The sequence below is a fragment of the Pinus tabuliformis genome, chromosome 6 (genome assembly GCF_031772625.1).
Source record: "Pinus tabuliformis cultivar Carrire ecotype Pingquan chromosome 6, CPIR1, whole genome shotgun sequence".
Taxonomy (NCBI): Eukaryota; Viridiplantae; Streptophyta; class Pinopsida; order Pinales; family Pinaceae; genus Pinus; species Pinus tabuliformis.
Window position 1 is genome coordinate 1,842,946,539 of NC_142292.1, and position 27,097 is coordinate 1,842,973,635.

General features: G+C 40.4%; 1 protein-coding gene across 2 annotated transcripts in view; it reads right to left on the reverse strand.

Annotated features, from left to right (window-relative positions):
• The window catches only part of LOC149266377 (mediator of RNA polymerase II transcription subunit), a 182,406-nt gene extending 162,765 nt beyond the window's left edge, over window positions 1–19,641 (reverse strand). Inside the window, exon 1 of one of the 2 annotated variants that reach the window (XM_089430482.1) lies at window positions 19,007–19,636. In XM_089430482.1, the coding sequence (XP_089286608.1) occupies window positions 19,007–19,400 (394 nt within the window). In that variant the 5' untranslated portion in view covers window positions 19,401–19,636. Of the gene's footprint in view, window positions 1–19,006 lie in introns of both variants that reach the window. The other variant, XM_089430486.1, reaches the window with a different exon arrangement.
• Between the last annotated feature and the right edge of the window lie 7,456 nt (window positions 19,642–27,097).

The window sequence follows — 27,097 nt, forward strand, 5'->3', positions numbered from 1 at the left end:
TGGAGATTTGCCTTGGCTGATATCATGTGGCTTGAAGCTCAAATTAAAAATCTACAAACATTAGAAAAGGATCAAGAACTTGATGAAGCAAAGAAGGAAGTAGAACATCTCAAAAGCATGTTGGAAGACACAAACAAGAAAGAAAGCACACTAACAAGCCAACTCAAGGAAAAGGAAAAAAAAAAGCCAAATAAATGGAACAAGCAGGATAAAGGGAAGCAAATCACCTCATTGAAGAGGAACTTGAAGAAGCCAAAAGAATTGAGGATGTCTTAAGAAGTCAAATGAAGTAGAAGGAAGAAGATTGCATAAATCATGAGCAGGAAATTGTCACATTTAGAGTAGAAGCGAACAAGTTGAAACAGAAATTGAGGAGTTCACAGGTATTGGATGACATTATCAACTGCCAAAGATCACCACTTATCAAGGCAAGTCTTGGATATGTCGGTGAATCTTTATGCTCCAATGATGAAGAGAAGCCTCATCCCAAAGATGAAGAGCAACCACATGAAGAGAAATCTCATCCCAAAGATGAAGAGCAGCCACATGTCAAGGAAGAGAACAAGTCTCATGAGAGGAAGCCTCATGCCGAAAATGAAGAGAAGCCCAAAGTCAAAATGTTGCACAAATCAACCAACACCCAAAGCTGGAAGACCTCAAGAAGCCAAGATGATCCATTTAAGACGCCACTTCATAGCAAACCATTTAGAAATGGAGAACAATAAAACCTTGGACGAGACACCTTCAACAAATCTTCACCCCACACACCAAGGCATGCTAGCGTATTTAATGGTTATTGTTACACATGTTCTAACTATGGACACAGAGCTAGAGATTGCAGGAGTATAGATAGACGCGGGTTCACTGGAAGACATGACATAGTCACTCATACCCTTTATAGTAGAAATTACAATACTTTAACTCCATTATTCATATCAGATATTGAGTGCTACATATGTCATAATCTTGGCCATTTTGCACAAGATTGTAAATCTAGCTTAAAGTGGACCTCGCAAAACCGGGAAGGAAGGAATGTAGAATGTTATCTATGTCAGAACACTGATCATTTTGCATGAGATTGTAGAAGCAGCTTGACGTAGATCTCACAAAACCAAAAAGGAAAGGCCTTTACCAAGAAGGAAGAGAAGACCACTCGAGTCTGAATGATCTCACATGTTTGGTAGATGCACAAAGATAGGGGGAGTTTGTAGGAGAACCTATTGTTCAGGAAGAGCATCAACATAGGATCTAATGATATTATAGGATGCAACAAAAAAGCATGTTGACAGGGGAAGTCTGTCAGAGGGAGCTAGATCACAAGTCCGCAGGATCACGCAGATTATCAAGGGGAGTCGCCCTTTGCCACTGATGTCAAAAGGGGAGAGAAAATTGGAAGAATCAAGTAAGAGAGAGAGAGAGAGAGAAGAAGGATGCAACATGCCTTGTCTTGGTAAGTATGTTGACATCAATGACAAAGGGGGAGATTGTTGAGTATGTTGTCATTGATGCCAAAGCAGGAGTAGATGCAAGTCTGCAAGCTGGTGCAAGATGCAAAGTATGTGCAGGCATCGTCACTAATGTCAGGATTTGGAGACCATTGATGTGATAGTTCACAAGATGATGCAGCGTAACCATGAAACCCTAGTTGGAGCAGAAACCCTAATTGAAGGGATGAAACCCTAGTTGGAGCAGAAACCCTAATTAAAGGGATGAAACCCTAACCCTAGGGTTTGGATCCTTTGTGCAATTAATGATGATGCAGTTTGATGTTCTTGGGTCATGGATGTTGTTGACATTGTAGGTGGAGGATGAGACCCTAGTTATTGGTTGAAACCCTAGTCCTAGGGTTTGAGTTCCTTGGACGATGGAGACACCCCGCCTTTGATTGGAGTTTTTGAAGTTGCCAATCATTGAGTTTGTATTAAAATCTCTTCAATTGGATTTTACTCATCTTGTTGAATCTGATGGTATGTGGCGCATTTCGTGGGCCCTCACGGTTTGTGAGATATGCTCACTCAAAGTTCGTAACCCCATTTCTTGGTCAAATCCCCATAGGTTGTTGATGTGGCAGCACTTGTTTGGCTCCAGCAAATGAACGTCATGGCAATCTCCTTTTAGCTAGCAGTCCAAGAAGTCAAAAGGAACTCCCATTGAATTAAATATTAAATAACTTGTTAGGATCATCGGCCTAAAGGGATTAACCTTTTTATTAAAACGAATCAAAATTTATTCAATGCTCGGCTAGGGCTTTTGGTCCGACTAACTTTGAATTTCAAATTGTCAATTCCCTCCAAAATTGTGGAGTTGGCTGACCTATCCAAACTCTATAAATTGGCATTCGTTCCATCCAATTGGATATGAATCGAGTGCTTATCTCTGACATGATTTAAAGAGAATTCGATCTATCTCTCTCAGATTAATTCAATCCTGTGGAGACAAGTCAGATCTTTCTGCCTTCAAAACTCATCAAAAAAGGTTTCTTTTGGGTGCTAGCTTTCGGGTATTGGTTCTAGCAAGGGTTTACATCGTTTTTCTTTGCAGGTGGAAAGGAATGGAGAAGGGACTAATCTTATGATTGTATACAACCCTTTGGAGAAGAGTCACTCAAAATAATTTTGATTTTAAAGGAACAGTGTTGACCTTGATTAAGTTCAAAACCTGTTCGTCTGCTATGGGTGTTCAGAAGTCTTGATATGCGTTGCCTAAAAGATCAAGGATCTTGTGCAACCATCCTTGATCGAGCTCTACAATCTTTTGTCTCGGGCTCTATGGAGAAAAGGAACTTTTATTGGATAGCCAGGGATCATTTAGGGCTTTGTTGATTTTTAATTTTTTTTGGATTGGGGTTTCTGTTGGGATCTTGTGCAACCATCCTTGATCGAGCTCTACAATCTTTTGTCTCCGCTCTATGGAGAAAAGGAACTTTTATTGAATAGCCTGGGATCATTTAGGGTTTTGTTGATTTTTTATTTTTTTTGGATTGGGGTTTCTGTTGGGCACCTTTTGTTGCAGATAGAAGAGCAAAGTCTCTTGACAGCCTTGAGGATCCTTCTGTTGATATTTCAACAGGAATTCGGCCCTCCAATAGGGATCGATCTATGCACAAGAAAAGGATGGTTTGCGGTGAAGTCTTGTGAGGAAGTTTGATGGAACAAGTCTGCAAAATCCTGTTGGCTACTTCTGAGGCACAATAAGATGTGAATGCTGGCGTACTTACTCACATATTTCCTGTTGCATGAGCTAGAACGAAGGTTTAATGATCACAATCTGAAGTGCAGTAAACCCATACACCCACAGTCCACAATGGATAGAACAGAGGGGAATTCACATTGAATTGAAAGGCCACTTCCAGTCAAGTCCAGTGAAGACTTTATCCATGCAAGAAGCGACCCATACCTAAAGTTTAGTGATGTACGGTGACAACAAACAAAGAAAACAAAACAAAACAAAAGAAAAACCTTGCATGTATTATTTGATCTGAAAAGACAGCGGTTGTCACAATTTGAAAAACGAACTCTTGCCTACTTGCTGGTAGCATTAAACACTGAGGTATACTTCGATGGAATCATGAGACTGTAGTTGTTCTGAGTGCATATTGCAAGCATAGTTGATGAGGTTTTCTGGAGATTGATGAGTGCATTTGTTGTGTGCCGGCATATGGAGTTAAGGATCCAATATTCCATACAATTCCATGACTGATGCCATAAGATCGGTCTGCCAAAGATTGCATTATACACCAGATCAGATGAGACTCCAGGAGTAAGGGCAGAGGTATTAGTAAGTCAACGCAGTGATTAATAATTTCAGGATATCTTCAGGAAGTTTATTGTTGAACCAAGTTGATGGCAGCCTGATGATGAGCAGAGGTCTCACATTATTAAGGAAATTGTGCAGCAGGGTTTTGTTGAGGAAGTTGCAGATTATAGCTTGGTTGAAAATGGTTTAAGCAGTAATTTGTACCAGTAATCTTGCATAGATCAGTAACCCTGTATCTATGACCTTGACTAGTTCATGATACCTTATGACAGTATATAACACTGACTTATGAGAAGTATTCTTTTATGTGACCTGGAAGCTTGGGTAATAGTATCAGTGAATGACTGTCAGTATGGCAGTAACCTTGAGAAACTTTCAGTGACAGTCTAGTAGGCAGCTTGAAGCTTGATGTGCTGGCAAGAAATGCAATGATGAATATGGTTAAGCATTTACCTTAATGACAACAGAAACCTAATGTTACAATAAACCCTTGACTTGACATGGCTTTATGTATAGAATGTTTTGTTGATGATCCATAAAAATATAGCCTTTATGACAGTGAGATGTGGCAGTGTTTGTATTTTTTATTCTTGACAATTGAAGAGTGACCTGTGCCTACAAAATAACAGAAAGCACTTAGCAGAAAAGTTGTTGACAGTGATCTTGCCACTGTTGGATCAATGCATGAATGATAGTGATGGCAGAGCTGATATCAGTAGCAGGAAGGGTTTTAGAGGAAGACTGGCAGTAAGGTGAATTTAAGGAGCAAACAGTAGAGGTAGCAGCAGAAGCAATAGGAAGTGTGTCAGCAGATTTGGATATCAGTGGGAGCAGAAGAAGAATGGAGCAGCGGTAGCAGCAGTGTGTAAACAGTAGATGACATTGATACATGCTGAGAGCAAGCTGAGACAGTGGACAGCAGAGGCACATTGAACGGTGAGATGGACAGTCAATGCAAGAGCAGCAGCAGACAGCTTGTTGGTTGTTTAATTGTAAGGGGACTGAATCCTCCTTCGGACTACATCTGCAAATCTCTTCAGAACTTGGGATAAAACCCTTGGGGAGTGTTTCACTTCCTTCCAGGCTTATCTGGAAAATTGTTGTTGTGTGTACACCATACATAACTGAGCTTTTTGTTGAGCCATTCTTGTGTACGGTTTACTTGATAGGATGATGTCAATGTTTATGATAATGCTTTGAATGTTTTAAATAGAAATTAACCAATTGTGAAAAGTCAGGGAAATACTGATTCAACTCCCCCTCAGTATTTCCAACATAGGTGAGTGAAACCATCCCCAACTAAATTGTTAGTTCCCACTATTATTTGCACTCTGGAATTGTGGTATAGGACAGGTCCTATTCAAAACAAAGCCAAAACATATGGCCACTTCCTTAGCATTCAGCGTTGGGTTTATTCCATGCAGCCATCAACCATCCCATTGGTTTAATTTAGAGCTAGAGAATTCATTGATTCTTTAATGCATTGGTCGGTAGCATGGGCAAGGCAGTGCACTCTCCTCCATAGACAATTGTTCATCATTAATTCGTCTTATGTATGAGAAAAGGAGGAAGGCAATATGTTTATATATGAAATAACTCTAATTAAATTGCACATAATTAATTGTGTATGCCAACACTATGCAAGCCCTGTAGAAGCTACAATATTTTCTATCCTCTTGAATGCTATATCTCATTCAGTTACATGCACTATTAAATTTCACGAGTCATTCACGATGTCTAAGTGGTGAAAATATTTTCTATGAAACACTATGGATGGGATGGTGAATCACAAAGCCAGAATACAAAACAAACCAGAATATGAAATTCATTGCATATATCTTCCTTTGCAAACAAATACGTGGTCATTCCTTTGTTAATTGTCGAGTTCAGAGGAAGAAAATGATTCGGTAATTGTTGCCATCATCTGTATCTGTTTACTCACATGTCATTGCTTTGCCCTTAAGCCAAACATTTCTATCATTTATTATTGTTGGAGTAATATATGTTTCACTTGCTATTGGGTGGCAATAAATGGTAATGAAGTATCTTCCCTCTTGATGGTATTGGAACAATTCCTCTTGTTATAAAACTAGAGAGTAATAATCTTTCAGCATTGTGGACTCAAGTGCTAAATAAAGTTTTGTTGGAGACAACATTGATACTTGGTTACCATGGTTTAAAGCAAGAGCATATACAATCTCCTTTTGCCTTGTTTTCTAGGAAAGAGACCAGTGAAGACAATTGTTTGACAATATTCTAAATGATGGGTGGGTGTGCATGATTCTAAATTGCTTTATGTTCCAATGAAGAAACCATAGGGTGGAGTGATGAGATTGAAAGAGAGAGAGCTCATTGCAATTTTGTTGTCTAATTGCACAAACAATTAACATAGTTCTTCAATCATTTGATTAATCAACAGTGTTGAACTATTAACTAATGCAGTGGCGATTTTGTTGTTTAATTGCACAAGCAATTATAGTTGTTGTTCACTCATTTGATTAATAAGCATAGAAATGTTGAAGTGTTCATTCAGTGTTGATAATATCGGCGAGGGTCTTGAAAACATTTTTTCGGAAATATCGGCAAAAAATGAGTGGATGTCAAATAAAAATGATACATCAACGGCGACACCAAATCTTGTTGATCCCTGATAATTGTCCAATCAAGGACTCAAATGTGGAGAACCAATACAAAATAACATCACATATATAAAAGTATCTCATCATCATGAGTTATATGTAGCAAAACAAACAAAAATAGCAACTAGCTATCTGAGATCAGTGCCCTCTCCCCCTTTTACGTGAAAAGATGATGGGGTATTTGCCAAGCCTACCCCTAGCAATAAAAGGCCCAGGCCTTGCACCTAATGTCAAATGATGAGTATTGGGTATGGAGATGTGCTCTCCTATATCTGTAGGAGACGGTGTTGTCGTTGATGCTCCCACAGTCTCTTCCTCCTCCTCCTCCTGTTGCTCCTCCCCCAAGTCCTCCTCCTCTTGCTGCCCCTATACTAATGGTTCCTCCTCTAACCCTGTAGATAACTCCATGATGGGAACCTCAGACTCTACCCTCTACTTTGATAATACATCAATATTGTCTAAGGAAATGGCATCCACATCCAATGGTTTCTCTATTTGCTTCACCCATAGTTGGAGATTGTAGTGCACATACACCAAGTCATTAAGGCGTGAGAACTCCAACTATAAGAGTGTCATAACAAAATTAATGAGTCTTGACACATGAGGGTCATAAATTACAATAAATGTAATTGCTCAGTTGAAAGCTGAAGCACAAATTTATAACATGTTGCACTTCTTTTAGTGTATTTTCTCAAATACACTCCAATTGCGCTCACACCCTAAAGCGCTATAGGTCTGACTCGGGATTTTGATTGCCAATTTCTGCAAATTTGGTGCCCTTGCACCATAGCTTCACCACCAAACATCTACAACAAAATAAAGAAAACTTAAAACATAATTAAATTTTCAAATAAAACATAATTGAATTTAAAAAATCTAGAATTATAAATTAGTAAATTGAAATTCTAATGAGTCATGACTTGTCACTTAAGTGGCATGACGATGGTCCTTTCACAAATAGCATCATCAAATCTAAATAGTCCAACACCATCCCAATACATTTGTATCTCGCGATTGATTTTGCTGCGAAGCTAGGGATCAAGTACCATCCTATGAATACAGGTATGGAGCCCTTCCATCACCTCGCCATCAAAATCAAAGTTGCAGTTGCATGACAATGCAAGGATGGGGAAAAGTATTGATGCATGAATGGGTCGATGAAGCATCCTTGTCCACTAACTATCAATCACATCTGATAACATCATCTGTCTATTAAACCCAACGGAACCCTTGTTTGTATAATAAGCACAAATGGTCTCCTTGGCCCTACCGATGGCCTCATACAAATAAGCCATTGCAAGCATATCCCCATATACCAATCTCAGAACCTTTACTATAGGTTCACTAACTAAGCACACTTCTTCCACTCCTTGCCAAAACGTGTCAGAGTACACCATTTTTGCAATGGCTCTCCCATCCTATCTCTTGTTATATCTACAATCACACCGACCATCAAAAACAAACATTTGCTTCAACTCAAATTGACATCGAACCAAAGACTGAATAGTAATAAAGTTGGTGGAAACACATGTGATTGCAAGACGCTGCAAATCCCTGTTTCTAGTGTATCTCCTCATGAGGCTAAGAACAAAAGCATGCTTCTATACAAGCTTGGAGATGCTCCTAGCCATATCAATCACCTCCTTGATGAAGGAGAGTTTCCCCATATCCTCAAGCATCAAATCGATAAAATGTGTTGCACATAGAGTCCACAACAATGTGCGATGTCTGTCGATAAGCAATCCATCAGCAACCACATAATTAGTTGCATTATCTATTATGACTTGCACCACATTCTGCACACCAATCTCCCAGATGAACCCATCTAACAGCTCACATATCAATGTTGCATCTTTTATATGTGTTGATGCATCCATTGATTTAATAAACATGGTAACTTTAGGACAATGTACCAAGAATTTAGAAGGGTCCTACCCTTCCTATCTGTCCAGCCATTAGACATCACTGTGCATCCAAACACCTCCAATGTTTGCTTCAACTCCGCCAATCTAGAGTTGATGTCCTCCTTTTCTGCTTGAAGCATTGGCCCCCGCAACTCCTCATATGTAGCACTTTTGTACCCTGGGCCCACAATAGCAATAACATCACACATCATAGCAATAAATCACACATTGGCTACAAAAATGGATTGTTTTTGGTGATGTTGAGAGGTAAGCTACTCCAGTAAATACAACTCCCCATAACTTCGTATGCTTCTTGCTTCTTTTTTTAAAAACTGACTTTATGGAAGGTTCTACTCCACATCCGGTTCGTGGAACAAAAAATGATGACCTCCCACTCCTAGTAACATCAACAGGTGACTCTATGGAGCCCCTCCCACTACCCTCAGGCTCAATATCGGAAGCAGATATCCCTGAAGATTTGTCTGCAAGTTCAGCTTTGTTTATAGCCGCCTCTTCTTTCCCTTTGTCGTTTTCCTCAATTGCTTCAAGTGCAAAGCTCTTATAAGCTTTGCACTAGAATTCTTACAAAGCCCAACATCATTTCCAGGGAGTCTAGCCAGATGGTGTTTATCGGGTAACCCCTCCTGTCATCTTGTCCCTACACAATTTGCATTTGAAATATGCCCGATTTGTCCCACCAACAAGTTCCCCATACTGCCAAAATGGGTCCAAGGGCTTTGGCATATTTGTAGTGGATTAATAGACAGCGTCAAAATTCAAACCTAGGGCACCAAAAAGACAAAAAAAATGGCATTAAACCCCCCACTACACAAAAAAAACAACCACCTCATTTTAAAGGTCTATTCCTTACTACATTATTTGCAGTGAAAAATGGCAATTAGAGGGTGCATAAGAAAGTTTTAAAAAAAATGAAGCTTGTTGTCCAAATATGGAGAAAACCCTTGCATTAGTTCATGAGCATGAAAATCATAACAAATGACAAAAAAACAAAGAAGCAAAATGTTGGTAGGCAAAGAGACAAGCAAACATAAGCCTAAATCTATTAAAAAAATCATTAACATAGGGGTTTTTAAGAAAATACCTATTAATGGAAGAAATGAAGTTTGTCTCACTAATCTTGAATGTTTGATCCACAAAAAAAAATTGGTTGGTGATGATAATGGTTGTTTGATCCTCAATCCCTCCTTGAAAATCACCACAAAGCTCTTCCATTTCCTTCTCCAAGACCAACAAAGCAAGATGACAAAAGAAACCACAAAAATCCCTTTTGATAGTCGCGGCTTCGCGCACTCGACAAAATTTTAGGTCATCACACATTATTTCGCCGGAATTTTGAAAATATCACGATATTTTCCAAGCGAAATTTGGTTTGCCAAAAAATATCGCGAAATATTGTCGATATTATCAACACTGCTTGAAACCATACAAGGCCTTCTTTTACTTGCATACATGAGAATCTCTCCCATGCACCTTAAAACCTTACAGCTACATGCTACACACCTCCTCCTCAATCATTCCATTAAGGAATGTTGTCTTCACATCCATCTGATGTATCCACTACCCCATCTCTGAGGCAATAGACATAACAGTCTTGATAGAAGTGTATTTGACGACTAGAGCGAATGTCTCCTCATAATCCACTCCCTCCTTTTGGGAAAACCCACTCGCCACGAACCTAGCCTTATACTTCTCGATGTTGCCATTTGCAACATGTTTGAAATTGAGTGTGAAGATTCATCTTGTAATGACCATTGATTTTCCTATTGCCTTAGTCACAATATACTATACATCATTTTTCATAATGAAAGAATACTCTTTCGTCCCGGTATCTCTCCAAACTTATTGATTTGCTTCCTCCTCAAAGCTAGAATTCTTAGAATCATTGATGTCACTCATAAGTGCCATGTAGTTGATAATTTTCTACAATGGTCTGCTCTCTTTGAACTTTCTCCTCGGGGTCTCCACATGATCCTCAATGTTGGAGAATCAAGTAGGGTTGTTATTTAAACAATTCTCCTTATCCTTGATAAAAGCTTGTGAACTTATGTTATCTTCTTTTGTTCTTTAATAGATTCTTTGCATCAAACAATTATCAAAAGCATAAACAATGAAGATCATAAAAGACAGTGAACACAAACTATAGGCTCCAAGCCAGTGCAAAACCCCTCCAAAGGGGAAAACCCAAAAAGAATCTCTTCTCTTCTTATAGAATCAATTCAAATGAGAAATCCAAGACCCTAAGACCAAAGTCAAGACCTCCTCCAAGCACCAAGTTAGCCCTCCAAGAAATGCTTCCTCAAACAAGCTCAAGTCAACAAGGTCAACGAAAGTCAAACTTCAAAGATTATGCTTCGGTCAAACTTTTCAGTCCTGCAATTCCAATTTGCAGTTCGGCCCTGCAACAGCTGCAGAAACCCTAGTTTCTTTGCACATGTCAGCCTCCCAAGAGATCTTCTTTAGTGAATCAAAGTCAGCTTAAGTCAAACCTTCTTCAAACTACTCTAATCACAGATTTCGGCCTCTACTTCAGGCCTGAAATTCGGACATGCAACTTTGGCCCTTTGCAACTACAGAAACCCTACATCTCCTCACACATGTGAGCATAAATGTGTACAAAAATCAGAATTTTGGTTTCTTCTTGAGATGCTTTTATTCTCCTAGATCTTTGCTCCTTTTTCTTCTTTTGCTTGAGATCGAACCACAGAAGTGTGTGTTAATGAGGTTGAAGTCATCTCCTTTATATACCCTTTACATGTGGTCAAATAGGCCTCTTCTAGGCCGAATTTTCACGAGCAAGGCCGACTTGGTCTTGGAGGTTAAATTTGACTTTATAGACTCAAAAATAATATCTTTTACATGTTACAACTTGCCCAATAGGGTCTTATACAAATGATAAAGACTTTCTTAACTCGAGAAAAATATTCTTTTGACTTGACAAACCCTAGAAGCATGAAATACATGCTTGACCTAGTTGACCAACAAAAAGGAACACGAAACCCATGATTAAAAATAATATTTTTCTTTCTTTTGTTCTTGTAACATGAGATATACATAATGGCATGAGTACAATGACAATAATGAAGATTGAAACTAGTTACATTTTCCAACACTCGACATCCCTAAGAGTCTACCCCAGCCATCTTGGCCTCCTCCTGACAGAACTAAAAGATGCCACTTGCTCCTCCTCTTGATTTGAAGATTGAGTACTTGTTGTTGGTGTTGTTGGCCACTCCTCAACCTTTGAGCCTCTCACTCTCAATCATTTGTCGTTGGTATGGTATCATGTGACTTCCTCAAGGCTTTATGCTCCTCAAATCTCACCACAGTGTTCTCCTGCGATGGAATGTACACCTTGTATGCCTTGGAAGTCTCACTACACACAACAAAAATTCCCTTTGGCACCGAAGGCTCCAACTTTATCCTCTTCTCTGATGGTACATGGCCCATGGGTATATATCGGACACCTAAAGATGTAGAAATGTCTCACCTTCAGTTTCATTCTAGTCAACACCTCCTCAGGAGTCTTGTCGCAACTGCATATTTCACTTGTTTTAGGAAGATCTCACCTATCTTCTACCACACCTCCGACCCCAAAAAGTAGTGCATCATGTCGATGTCCTTCATCTCAAATTTTGCAACTAAGTCTCTCTTGCACATCTCTATGAGCTTCTCTAACCTTGTGAGAAAGAGGTCATCCACATATAGTACCAAAATGAGTGGTTCATCACCAATTAGTATATAATACAGGTTGGAATCTGCATTACTCTTAGTGAAGCTTATTCCTTGTAGATACCCTTCAATCTTCAAGTTCCATGCCCTAGGTGCTTGCTTGAGACCATACAAGGCCTTCTTTTACCTGCTTACATGGGAATCTCTACCATGCACCTTAAAACCTTGCAGCTACTTGCTATACACCTCCCCCTCAATCACTCTGTTAAGAAATGTTGTCTGCACATCCATCTAATGTATCCACTACCCCATCTCTAAGGCCATAAACATAACAATCTTGATAGAAGTGTATCTAGCAATTGAAGCAAACGTCTCCTCATAATCCCTTCTTCTAGGAAAACCCTCTCGCTACGAGCTTAACCTTATACTTCTCGATGCTGCCATTTGCAACATGTTTGATCTTGAAGATCCATCTCAAAGTAACCATTGATTTTCCTATTGCCTTAGTCACAATATCCCAAACATCATTCTTCATAATGGAAGAATACTCTTTCATCATGGAATCTCTCCAAACCTATTGGTTTGCAACCTCCTCAAAGCTAGAAGGCTTGGAATCATTGATATCACTCATAAGTGCCATGTAGTTGAAAAATTTCTGCAGTGGTTTGCTATCTTTGAACTTTCTCCTTAGAGTCTCCACATGCTCCTCAACATCCCTAAAAGTCTACTCCAACCATCTTGGCCTCCTCCTAACATAACTAAAAGATGCCACTTGCTCCTCGTCTTGATTTGAAGATTAAGTACATGTTGTCGGTGTTATTGGCCTCTCCTCAACATTTGAACCTCTTTATCTTGATCATTTGCCACTGGTATGGTATCATCTGACTTCCTCAAGGCTTTGTACTCCTCAAATCTCACGATAGTCTTCATTGTGATGTAATGTACGCCTGGTATGCCTTGAAGTCTCACTGCACCCAACAAAAATTCCATTTTGCACTAAGGGCTCCAACTTTGTCCTCTTCTCTAATGGTACATGGATATACATCGGACACCTAAAGATGTGAAAATGTCTCACCTTCAATTTCACTCTAGTCAACACCTCCTCATGAGTCTTGTCCCCCAGACCTTGTGGGGACTCTTGTTTTGAATGTAGATTGTTGCATTAAACACCTTCGTCCACAGGAACATGGGCAGATCCCAATCATGGATCATGGCATTAGTAGCCTTGAGGATGGCCCTATTTTTCCTCACAGCAACCCTGATGATGGCCTTGTTTTTCTTCTCAACGGCCCTATTTTGTTGCAAGCTATAAGGAAATGTCAACTCTTTCTTGTTACTTGCTTCCCTGCAAAAATCCTTGAACTCATTGGAGGTATACTCGCCCATATTCATATCTAAGGACCTTGAACTTCCTCCTTGTTTGGTTTTCCAGGAGAGCACATGTTGAAGGCCTTATCCTTAGTCTTCATGAAGTAGGTCTAGGTCCTCCTGGAACAATTATCAATAAAGGTGACATAATAGTTGTACCCACTCAAGAACCCCACTAGCCTAGGACCACACACGTATGAATGTACTAGATCTAACAACCCATTGGATCTAGAATCACTACTTGGGAAAGTAGGCTTAACATACTTGCCCAAAGCACACCCTTTGCAAACACCTTACTGCTCCACGCTAAACTTAGGAAGACCAGTGATAGTCTCTTGTAATATAGGCAAAGCCCTATGATGCAAATGTGTCATCCTCCTATGCCAAAGCTCGCACAAGTTGTCATTGTCATGAACCAAGGCCCTCACTGGTTGACCCCTTAGCATATACATATTACCCTCTCTCCTCCCAATGACTCATCTTGTACTCGAACTGGAAGATCTCAGCCTGACAATCACTTGTCCATCTTGCAAAAGAACATCATATCTCTTGTCCTTGGTTGAGATTGCAAGAAGGTTCTTATGTAGCCCTAGAACATATATAACATCTGTAACCTCCATGGGTTCATCAACTCTAGTTCAAATTGTATAGTTCCAACTCCCTCCACTACAGAGTTGACATTGTTGCCAAGTTTCACAGTAAGATCTAGATCATCCTCTTTCAAGTTGGCAAGTAACTCCCTAAATCCTATCATATGACAACATGTTCCATTGCTCATGAACCATGCACCTTTGCCAATGGTGTTAGAAAGACATGTCACCAAGGAGAACTCTTTCTCAAACCTGTTAGCAAACTTGCTCACATGTGAGTCTGTTGATGCAAAAATCTATGACTTCCCCTTGCCCTTCTTCTTATTCAAACATTGGCCTGCATAGTGGCCAAACTTGTGACATACAAAGCATTTCACTTTACGCATATGTTTTTCTTTTCTCCAGCGTTTGAGGTACTCTTTCCTCTTGGGTTCTTCTTGGCCTTCCCCTTGATTGGCAAGGGCAGCATTCTCATCATCAGCCTTAGAGTGGCTCCCATAAGACTCCTCTCTCATCTCCTCTTATATGAAGTCATCTCGTAACCTCTCCTAGGTAGGTAGTGCTCACCTGCTATGATCCCTTTGACAAAGGTTTCCCAATACTTGGAAAACCCGTGGAGGGTTGTCCTCACCAACTCTAGATCTAGCACGACCTTCCCAATTGTAATCAACTAGCTGCAGACCTGTGTGATCTTGGTGACATATGTAGCAATTGTATTAGTATCCAACTTGGACATCTTGGTGTTTCTCAACTTCTCCTTCAACACCATTTTCTTGTTTGCGTTGTCACTCTGATATAACTTAGTCAGAGCCTCCCACATTTCCTTGAAAGATTTCTTTCTGGAAAGATGAGGGATCACATGATCCTTCACCCCATCCAAAATGATTCTCCTGGCTTTCACATCCTTTTGGTTATGGATGGTCAGTTGTGCAACATCGGTAGGAGGTGTGAGTTCCTGATCTACAAACTCCCAAATCCCATTCTCCATCAACACCAATGTTATCCTCTCCTTCCAAGGACTGTAGTTGGATGCACCCTCCAATTAGTCTTCAACCTTAATCTAGGTGCAACCATCCTCCCAACTTCCAAATCAAATACTCAAAACCTTAGAAAATCATTGTTTGAAAATTCTTTTGTTCTTGTAAACCCGATGACAAACCAATCTTCCTACTCAGAGTTTTAGACTTTAGTGCTTTGATACCATGTTAACTTTTAATACCAAATCTAATTTGATTTTCCTAGTTTATGACTCTCAAGCAAGCACCTAGGGCATGGCACTTGAGGATTGAAAGGTATCTACAAGGAATGGGATTCACCAAGAGTGCGACAGATCCCACCTATACTATATATTAGTTGGTCACCATCCACTCACTTTCGTACTTTATGTGGATGACCTCTTTCTCACAGGGTTATAGAAGCTCATAGAGATGCGCAAGAGAGACCTAGTTGCAGAATTTGAGATGAAGAACATTGGGATGATGCACTACTTTTTGGGGTTGGAGGTGTGGTGGTAGATAGGTGAGATTTTCCTTGAACAGGTGAAATACACAATTGAAATCCTAAAGAGATTAGAAATGGAGGATTGGAGGTCTATGTTGACACCCATGATTACCAACTTGAAGAAGTTGAATGCTTCTGAGTCAGAGTTGGTGGATCCCACATTGTATAGACAACTTATAGGTTCTTTGATGTATCTGGTCAACACTAGGCCAAATATATGTTTTGTTGTGAACACACAGAGCTAGTTTATGGTGGAGCCGAGGACGGTTCATTGGGTGGTAGTGAAGCATGTGCTTAGGTATCTTCGAGCTATAGTAGAGTATGGACTCAGGTATGTTAGGTGTGGTGGAGTGCAATTAGTAGGCTATACAAACTCAGACTAGGCTAAGAGTGCAGTGGAAAGGAAGAGCAACTCCAAGTTTTGTTTCATTTTGGGGTCAGCGGTTATCTCATGGTTCAATAGGAAGCAATCCTATCTGGCACTTAGTTCAGTTCAGTTGAGGCAAAGTATATGGCAGCTAGCTTGGCAAGTTGTGAGGCCATTTGGCTTTGCAAGATGCTCACCGGGTTATTTGGCCTCAAGGTGGATCAAATAGTGATTCACTATGACAATCAAATTTGTATCAAGCTCTCAAAGAATCCAATCTTTCATTAAGGTCCAAGCATATAGAGATCAAATATCATTTCATGAGAGACAAAGTCCAAAGGAGAACTACGAAGCTCAAGTATATCTCCACAGATGACCAGGTGGCAGACATCCTCACAAAAGCCCCTAGTGAAGGGCAAGTTTGTGTTTTACAGAGATAAGCTGGGGGTGGTGTAGAGTGTTGATGTTATTAGCTAGAACAAGTGTTTATGCATAGGCTAAGTGATATATATGTTGAACTATGCTCAGATGTGCTTAACAGCTGTATCTATCTCTTAACAACTATGTCTTTAGACACCATCTATATCTTGGAATACTAACTCTCTGACATGCCTAATCCTCTGATTCTCCAACAATTGTTTGACCATTGAAAAGCTTTAAGTGCCCCTGGTTAAGGATTTCCTAGAGGATAGTTAGCAGATATTGAAGCCACTAAAGAACCTAAAATTGGCACAAAGTAGGACGAAATCCCAATAATACCGACACTTCAGTGAGCAGGAATTTGAGATAGGTAATTGGGTTTTCTTGAGATCACAACCTTATAACCAGAAATCGCTCATAGATAGAGGGGGGAGAAACTCGAGCGTAGATATTACAGGCCTAAGGTTTTAGAAAGAGTGGGACATGTTGCATATACTCTAGAGATGCAGTGAGGCCACGAATGCATGGCAATTTTCATGTCCCATCCTTAAAGGTGGAGGTCGGACAGAAGGCAAAAATTTCAAACTCCTTTCCTCCGCTCAATGATGAGAAACATGTTATTTTAATCCCACAGGACATTTTTGCAATGTGAGAGCATAAGTTAAAGACTAAGGCATTGTCGGAATATCTCACTGGAGGATGCCATGTGGGAAGACCTCGAAATATTGCAGCACCCAGTACTCTAATTGCTTTGGGGCAAAGCAATTAAAGAAGGAAAGGCTGTTACGATGCTCAAGGATAATCAGCTTCGGCACCAGTCATTAGTACTTTGTAGGTCCACTTGAACAAATTTTGTGTGGATCATTGGAATATTTAACATTGTTTTATTAGTTAACGGAATTTTATACAAGTTAGTATGCTTTTTTGTTAGCGGATTGAGGTCAGGTTACTGAGTTATACTTTTCGTTAGTTAACAAGTGTATATATTCCATATGCAAAGGGCAAATGAACTAAAGTGGGAAATTAGCTATAAAAGTAGTCTTACGCATTAGAGAAGGGGTCTTTTCGTGAAATGTGCTATTGCATGACTTTCAAGGGACTGTTTTGGACTGAAATAACGTCCATGCAGATTTGGATTAGCCTGAGTTGGCATCCATACCTTCTCAAGGAGTTTTGAGTGTGAGCTTTTCAGTTGCTGTTGCTATTGTTACTGTTCGTTTTTTCCTTCTGTTGTCAGTGATATAAATCTTCTATTGAAATCTGCTGCTAGAATTTTCTGTGTTGGTGTTGTACCTGTGGTTGTTAGTTTGCTTTGATCATTACTGCGAGCTTCTTCTTTCTCTGTTATTGTTTCTGTTAGTGCCTATGAGTGTTCCATTTCTTCAAAATATAAAATAAAAAGATTCAGGTTATTTTCAGTTTTGGCTTGCAACATATCTATTCTACCAATATTCCACCAAAACTCACCCATGACTTGCACCTGGTCCCATCCACAAACATAAGCACTACCAATTCACAAGGGGAAACGAGACCCGAATGGAGCATTAACACCTGCCCACACCAACCTGGCAAGCCCCTTTTGATAAAATATTTTTAGGTTTTAATAATTCCTTTTTAGATATATACTATATATTTTTCACAATATTATTATATTTGCCAATTCCCCGACTCCTAAAAGCCCCCCGGAATGCCGCTCACACACCTGTATTTACAGTGGTTAACTCTGTGAAGGGGAGGGGGTATTTCTAGAATAGTCGCTGAAAAAAAAAACAGATATTCTGAGAATTCAGAAGCATGTGAAAAAAAACATGTTGAGAATTTATCTTCAAATTATAATTGCCATAAGAGAAGCAAACCACAGAATGGATAAGGATAGGGGTAATCCATCAACTGTTCGAGTGCCTATATAGCGCTGCTTCAAATCTATGCAGCGCATGGGACGCATTATATCTGGACAGTGTATTGGGAAAATTGAAAGTGCAGTCTAAGTATTATATGTTTTGCCCTTTTTTGGGCATCTTGTTCAGCCTGAAATCTTACAGGGATTTCTTGGAATCATAAGTTTCAGTATGTAATCTGCAGAATATAAGTGCCCAAGGGATTTTTCAGGAGACTGAATCTCTTTATGTTTTCAAAAAAGTATTTTAAATAGCTAAAATTCACAATCTTGCCAAAACTTCCCAAAAGTTGTATCACCGTTATAACAAAAAAAAAAGCAAAAGCATCCAATAGTTAGACTGCACCAACTGAAAATAGACCCTAGACGAGACCCATATGACATCAGAGTTCTGAAGCTGGAGGACGGCTATGGTGATTTGACACAAATGGGTACCATATCAGGTATTGCAACTCAAGAAATGCAATACCATATCTGAGTTTATATGGGTTCTCAAAATATGCAATATCATATCTGAGTTTATATGGGTTTGGGTTTGCTTTCAACAATATTGGAAGTCAAGAAACAAATACGAGATCTAGGTTTTGATGCGTCTAAGTGAGTTCTCAACCATGATAACATAAAAGATTACAATGTGACACTCAGCTTCTATTTAATTGCTCATTTTCTTTTTATGTACTTGGTCCATTCAGATTACATGAATGTGTCCAGATATTCAGCGTTTCGTTGGCATGCCTGATTGTTGCACGACCAGCCATTTTGATAGTTTTGTGGGGTAAGAGTAGTTTCCACATGATGGGGAGAAAACCTAACTCGGTGTAGGGCAAACAAAAAAAAAAGAACCAGCATGGCATAGCATGGAATGGATAGCATACCTGTCGTTCTGATCTCGTCCAAGATACGGCGCGTAGCTTCTTCTTCTGAGACAACAAGTTGAGCGGCCCTATTAGAATCGGGGTCCTTCATTTTAATGTCGCCGCCTGTAAAGATAGCTTCCATGAGGCGGTCTGCCCCCAATCTCACTTGGGCAATCAGGCGACCCAAATGAGCAAGACGCTCCATAGCTTGGGCCACTTGCTTGGGCGGAGCCGCCTGCGAAGACTCAGAATCCCCTTGCTGTTGATATTGGATATCTCCTCTGTATTCATAGCTTGCGTTGGCAGCAGGGTCACCCTGCTGCTCTACCAAATTGCCGAATAGAGGCGATGCCCGAGGACTCATAAAGCTCGTCGACGGTGAGGAGATGTTGGGGCTTGGCTGCTGCTGCATATTGTATATTCAAATTATTCACCTTCCTGTCGCCAACTTCGAATCTCAGAGTAGTTTTGTGTTAAACTCTCTCTCTCTTTCCAAAGGGAGTTATTTCTTCTGGTTGCGTCTCAAGTAATCTGCGTTGGAGTCGTTATTGTTTCAACGGGATTGGAGTACCGGAGAGTAGCGAGACTAAAGATTTCACAGTAATGAAAATTCAAATTTTTCCTGGGATTGAATATTATTATTGTTTTGGCCCTTTTGTTGGGCTCTTAAAGGAGCATATCACTCATGGATGTGATGATCAATAGTTTTAAGTCAGGGTATAATTATAAAAATTCAAATTTTTCCTCGTGTTGAATATTATTATTGTTTGGGTCTTTTTGTTGGGTTCTTAAAGGAGCCTATCACAAGATCAATAGTTTTAAGTTAAGCCATTTATTATAGCGAGAAAATTGATCATCATTTATTTATTAAACTAGTAGCGAGGATTATTATTATTGATTTTTATTAGCAAATGCAGACTAACTTATTATAGTTATTTAAAGAAAATCATGCCACTTAGAAATATTTATTGGTGGTATGTAAGTGGGGCAAGTTTTCGCTCATGTCAAATGTCTTTAGGCCTCGGGTCATTAATATGTTTCTTTCCATCCAAGGAAGACAAGTTCTTAGCCAATTAATACTACATTAATTGGCTAAGAACTTGTCTTCCTTGGATGTAAGGAAACATATTAATGACCCAAGACCCAAAGATATTTGACATGAGTGAAAGCATGCCCCGCTTACATACCACCAATGGATATTTCCAAGTGGCATGATTTTCTTTGAATAACGGTGATGAGTTAGTCTGCAGTCGCTGATAAAAGCCAGTAATAATTGTCCTCGCTACTAGTTTGATAAATAAAGTACGATAAATTTTCCCGCTATAATAAATAACTTAACTTAAAACTATTGATCACCACATCCATGAGCATTATGCTCCTTTAAGAACCCAACAAAAGGGCCAAAACAATAATAATATTCCACCTTAGAAAAATTTTGAATTTTCATAATATTGTGAAATCTTTAGTCTCGCTAACCCCGCGATACTCCAATCCCGTTGAAATAATAACGACTCGAACGCAGATTACTTAATATGTAAAGTAAGTTAATTTAGCAATAAGTTGATAGAAATTTATCTCTATTAGCGTAAGAATCAATGTAGCAATAAATTAGATAGTTTGACTAAACTTGTTCTAATTTGATTACCAAATTTTTGGTGCATGCACCTCCCTTATCTCCCCATAAATTGTTAAATCATGCATCTTGTTCTCCTTACTTTATATGCTTCACCATATAAAGTATGTCAATAAGCAATTTATCTCCTCTAGCGTAGCTTTGATTCTTAAGGCGGTTTAACATGTGATGCTTGCATACCACCTTGTTGGCATTTGTGGACTAAAGTCCACCCCCATGTTCTCCTTAATTTGTCATATAAACAAAGTCAAATGAGTTTTAGTTTCATTTAAACTTGCCCAAGTTCAAATCTATAACCACCCCCTCCCACATTTACCCAATTTCATTAGGCTGTCAAGGTAAACATGAGACGAAGAGTTACTATGACATGACCCGACCTCCAAGCTTCAGTTATGGAAGTGGGGCCGACAACTGACAACTCACAAACATCCCTCAAGGCTTACAGGACACTTAGGGGCCAAAGAACCACCCCAGGTGACCAAACCATGAGTTGGATTGATTTTTCAGTGACCTGGGCCCATAACCACATGCATGACAAGGCAAAGGTGTGGTTATAGGTCTCCAATCGCACGCCCAAGCCTCCTTCCCTACGGTTATAGCCCATAATCTTCAGCTTAGAGGGTGTGGTCCTAAGATATGAGCCACCTTTCCAAGGCAGCCTCCATACCATTGCCTATAACTTCTCATAACGATAAATGACATAATGATGATGTTATTCATACAAAACTTGAACAAGAACTAGACCTAACCAGGACTAAAGATTCGTACTTATGCTAAAAATGCAATAGAATACAGAGATAAACATAAACACAGAGATGCAACGAAAATAAATCTTTATTTTATTAATATCAAGGAACTGAAAGATGTTTAGAAGCATAATATAAACTAGCCCGGTCGATGGTAGCTTATCTATGAGAAGAGATGTGGCGGCTACATGCCCCTGAACTGTGTTACAATGAGGCTCAAGGACCTTTTTATTATTGAAAACAAAGTGAAACCCTAAACAACTAAAACCCTAACCCCATGAGATGGAACACCAAGAGTTTGTGGGACCCGTTGGGGCTAGTTGGGCAACCAAATTCTTGGGGTCGTAAGTTGGTCATATGACCTTTGTTTGGTATGTATGATACCTCGTTGGAAATATCTCTTTGAATACTACATGATTTTCGACATGCCCTTGACCTAAAAAAAAAACATTGTTTAGGGGATCAAAACAGCTCAAAAAGTTCAGGACTCGAAAAAATTGCTAAAAATAGTAAATGTTGCTATAATCAAGGAAACTGATGAAACCGATTAGAGGTCTAGGTGGAATAGACAGGTGGCCACCAATATCCACCTAGATCTGTCCTCCCCCCTTAGGAAGCAATGGTCCCCATTGAGTGTAGAGCCTCCATGAGGTGAGGAAATTTATGTTGCACCTAGTCCCCAGTGAACCACTTGCCCTGGTGAAGGAGTTGGCCTGCTTTGACAACTCGATATAGTTGGATCCTCTGTTGGCGAGTGTTCTTGATCTGCGTGTCCATGATCTTGTCAATTGTGGCATGTTCAATGCAGCTTGGGTTGAGCTTTGATGGTGTCAAATGCTCAATAATGTCAGATGTGTCCAACAATGGGGGACAGTATGGTCACAGTCGGTCCACATTGAATATTAAGTGAGGGAAAGGAATGGTGGAATGTTGAGCTCAAAGGCATTGTCCTCTACAGCCTTAGTGATGTTGTACGCCCATATCTGAGTGGGCGAAGCCTACGGCGGGGCCTAGCGAGGCGCTCCTTCTGCAAATGTAACCAAACTTTGTCGCCCACCTGAAACTTATGTGGCACCCGATGTTGATCATGATGTTGCTTGTACTTAGAATTGGCTCTGTCCAATATGTCATGGACCTATTGGCATATGTGCTTATTGCGTTCAATAAAGTTGTTAGCCCTGTCAGCTTCGTACTAGACATGAGCCGAATTTGCTTGAGTAGCTGCAAATGGTATGGCCACATTAATGGGTCATAGTGGTTGGAATCCCAACCCCACTTGAAAAGGGTTGTGGCCAGTTGAGCTATGGAGAACTTTGTTGTAGATGTGTTGGACATAGGGGAGGCTTTCATCCCATGTGCATGGATGCTTCGAGTTGTACATGCGCAGAATGTGCACGATCATTCTGTTGACGACCTCTGTTTGGTCATCAGTTTGGGATGGAAGGTCATGGACTTAGTGAGATTGGTATCTAGCCTCGACCAAAGGCTCAACCAAAATGTACTCAAAAACTTGTTGTCCCGATCTAAGATAATGGACTATGGGATCCCAAAGTGTACCCACACTCGTTTAAAGAAGAGCTTAGCAGTGGCTTTTATTGTGATACTCTTCTTGTAGGGCACCAAAATGGCTATCTTAGAGAATATGTCAACGACCACAAAAATGCAGTCGTTGTCATGCTTAGTAGAAGGAAGGCCCAACATGTAATCCATGTAGAAGGATTCCTGAGGCCAACTAGGAGTAGGCAGAGGATTATATAGGCCTTACTTCTAGATTGTCGGTTTGGTAATGGCGCAAGCAGTGCAGGATCTAATGTACTTCCCAACATCCTGTCGAAGGTTCAGCCAACAAAAATACTTATGCAACACTGCCATTGTTTTCTCTACTCTAAAATGTCCGACGAACCCACTATAATGCGCCTCCCAAATAATCTTGGCATGCTCACTTGAAGGAACACAAAGGTGTCCTAGGTGGTACAATAGTGCGCCCTAGAGGTGAAAATCTAGAACTTGCTTGCCTTCTAGGAGCATCTGGTATGTGTTATTGAATTCTAAATCGCTCTTGTAAAGATGTGGCCACCCCGAAGTCTTGTGTCCACAAGAGTCGAGAACAGTGGTCAGCGCCATAACCGGTGGTCGACTGAGACAATATGCAACATTATTGGTGCTCCCCTTCTTGTACTTGATGTTCAAATGGAATTGTTGCATATATGTGGACCATTTCTGATGGTGATCATTCTATAACTCTCCTTGTGTTTGTATGAACTATAGGGGTTGGTGTGTGGACAACTGTTTCCTTCCCCAGAATGTAATGCTTCCATTGTTGGCAAACCTGCACAATGGAATAGAGCTCTTTGTCATAAGTGGGATACTTTCAGATTGTATCTGAAAATGTCTCACTGTGATATGCCACCGGATGCCCCTGCTGGGTAAGAACTACACCAATAGCATAGTCGGAGGCATCTATCTCAATTTCAAATGGTTGTTGTATGTTTGGTAATGTGAGCACTAGTGTAGAGAAGAGGCGATGCTTTAACTCAACAAACGCCTTCTGTTGAGATTTAGGCCAAAAGAATTTTGTTTTCACTCCGCCCTTGGTGACTTGACTCAAAGGCCAAATGATATGAGATAATCCCAACACGAACCTATGATAGGAATTCGCAAGGCCCAGAAAGTCACAGAGCTCTGTTAGAGTGGTTAGGGCTGGTTGATCCTCAATAACTTGTATCTTGGTTGGGTCCACTTGCACACCCCTCTCATCAATGATGTACCCCAGATATTGGACCTGGGTCATACCAAACATACATTTATCCAAATTGGCACACAATTTGTGTTGTTGCAGGGTTTGGAGGACTTGTCAGATATGATGTATGTGCTCCTCCAAACTTCGGTTGAAGATTAGGATGTCATCCAAGTACACTACCACAAATGAGTTGGTGAAGGATCGCAAGACATCGTCCATCAACCTCATGAAGTTTGTGGGGGCATTCGTCAACCTGAAAGGCATGACCAACCATTCGAAAAGGCCTTCCTTGGATTTGAAGGCAGTCTTCCAAACATCAGAGGCTTCGATTGGCATTTGGTGATAACTGGATTTTAAATCAATCTTGCTGAAATATTTGGGCCCCTTGGGCTGGTTCAAAAGGTCATCAATCTGTGGGATTGGATACCTGTTCCAGACAATGATCTTATTCAACACTCGATAGTTAATACAAAGTCTCCAGGTGTTGTCTTTCTTTTGTACCAAGACGATTTGGCTCCCATAGGGTGATGAACTTGGCTTGAAGTGCCCTTTCTACAACATCTCCTGAATCTGCCTCTTAATTTCATCGTTCTCTTCTGTAGATCGGTTCGTTGGGTAGCAGTGCACCCAAGGTCAAATTGATGGAGTGCTTGACTTGACAATGCAGGGGTACCCCCATGGGTGAGGTGAAGATGTCCGCGTACTCCTCCATGACCTTGTCCATTTGTTGCTGCCATGCAGAGGAGCCTTGTCTAGAGGCTGTGGATGTGGTCACAGTCTTCTTCTTGCCTCGAGGGCGAATCACAAGGAAGACAAATTTCCTTGTATGGGAAATGATCTTACTGCATTGCTTCAGAGAGATCAAAGAGATGGTTGTAGGCGGTGCTACCTCTGATATCTTGTATAGCTTATTGCCCAAAGAAATAATAGTAGTGTGCGGCCTAGACTCATACACAACATGATGCTTCCACAAGTATGGTTGGCCTAATAATACATCACAAACTTCAATAGGAGCAACATCACACAGTACCTCATATGTGAAGGGCTTGATGTTGTAGGGAAGCTAACACTGTTGGATGGCGTTGAGATCTCGTCCTTGGTGAAGCCACCCGATGATGTACGGTTGTGGGTGTGGTGTGGTTGGTAGGCCCAACTGCTTCACGATATATGTTGAAATGAGGTTCTTTTGGCTTCCACTGTCGACAATGAATTGCAATGGAGAACCCCTCACCCACATTTGTGAGTGGAAGAGTCACTCCCCTCCTCTGGATCTATAGGCTCAATCTTTTGGATCTTGGTGGTGGCAATGATGGCACTGGGCTCTACATCAACAATCTGCTTCCCTTTATCATTCCCCTTGTCAGGTACCGACTCAGAGTCATAACATACATCTGATTTAGAAGCCTTTATCTCGGCCACCAATGACTCCTTGGGTCGACACTCACTTGTGTTGTGAGTGGGGCTCTTATGGAATTCACACCATTTCCCTACGTCTTACTTTGTCTTCATGGTGTTGTTCTTTGCTTGCGATTTCGGCGGGTTGTCTTGAGTCACCCCGCCTTTGCTTTGTTTTTTGTTATGCGATTGGGGGGTGTCTTTCCCTCACTTTGGATTCGCAAATCCAAAGTCTTGCTTCTTCTATTTAAATTTTTGCCTGATCTTGACAATGTATCAATAGGCAACACCAAGAAAGGAGATGTACAGGAAATCCATCACATCCTAGATGTACTTGTGTAGATAGTTGCGGTACTTGAGTACCAAATGCCGCTCAAAATCCTTGATACTGAACTTCATGCAAAGGGTATGAAAAATATGTGTGAACTCTGACACGTCTTGGTCCTTTCCCTACCACAACGTGGTCCACTTTATGTATTTGTCTTCATAACTTCTGACAAGGTAATATTGTTCCTTGATGGCATCTCAGAAATAATTCCAAGTGGGTGTGGCTGAAAACAATTAGGGTTCCCTCTCGTCCCTGAGTTCAAAGTAGGTTTCCCACTAGTCCTAGACATGGGGGGCGACTTTGAGGAGTACAAAGGTAATATCTTCCCGATTGGAAAAGTCATGACTTGAAAAATATCCTTCCAACAAATTTAACCATTTATCTATGGAGTCTGCATCAATCTGACCTTCAAATATGGGAATGTCAAAGTTGACTTGTACCTTAAAGGGAGTGGTGCCTCCAAAGTGGTTGTTGGATGAAGATGCGTCGCCTGTGGGTAGCTGCTGAAGGAACTAGAAAAAGTTATCCATCATCGCAATCCTTTATCGCTCAAGGGATTCTTCAAACAATATTTTGAATGGATCTCCTCCTCCCTCGTATTTCCTTTCTTCCACCATGGGAGGTCATTGGGGTTTTTGAGGCTGGTATTGCAAAGGTTCAACCAGTTCGAGCCCTAACTCCTTATACCCTAACCTTGTTGGGGACATGCAAAGAAAAATAGAGAAAGAGCAAACCACTTTGATACCACTACTCCAGACTTATGAAGGAATGCAACATAATACATATATAAACATAAACACAAAGATGCAACAGAAATAAATCTTCATTTCATTAATATCAAAGAACTGAAAGATGTTTACAAGCAGAATGGAAATAAACTAGCTCGGGCGATGGTAGCTTATCTCTGAGAAGAGATGTGGCAGCTACATCCCTCTAAATTGTTTTACAATGAGGCTTGAGGGCCTTTTTATTATTGAGCAACAAAGGGAAACCCTAAAAAACCAAAACCCTAACCCCAGGAGATGGAACACAAAGAGTTTGTGGGCCTCGTTGGGGTTAGTTGGGTAGCCAACTTCCTGGGGTTGTAACTTAGTCATATGACATTCATTTGGCACGTACGATACCTCGTTCAAAATATATCTCCGAGTACTACAGGATTTGCGGTAGGCCCTTACCTGTGATTATGGGCCTGCTACGGACCTCAAAAAAACGTCGTTTAGGGTTCAAAACAACTTTGAAAGTTCAGGACTTGAAAAAACTGCTAAAA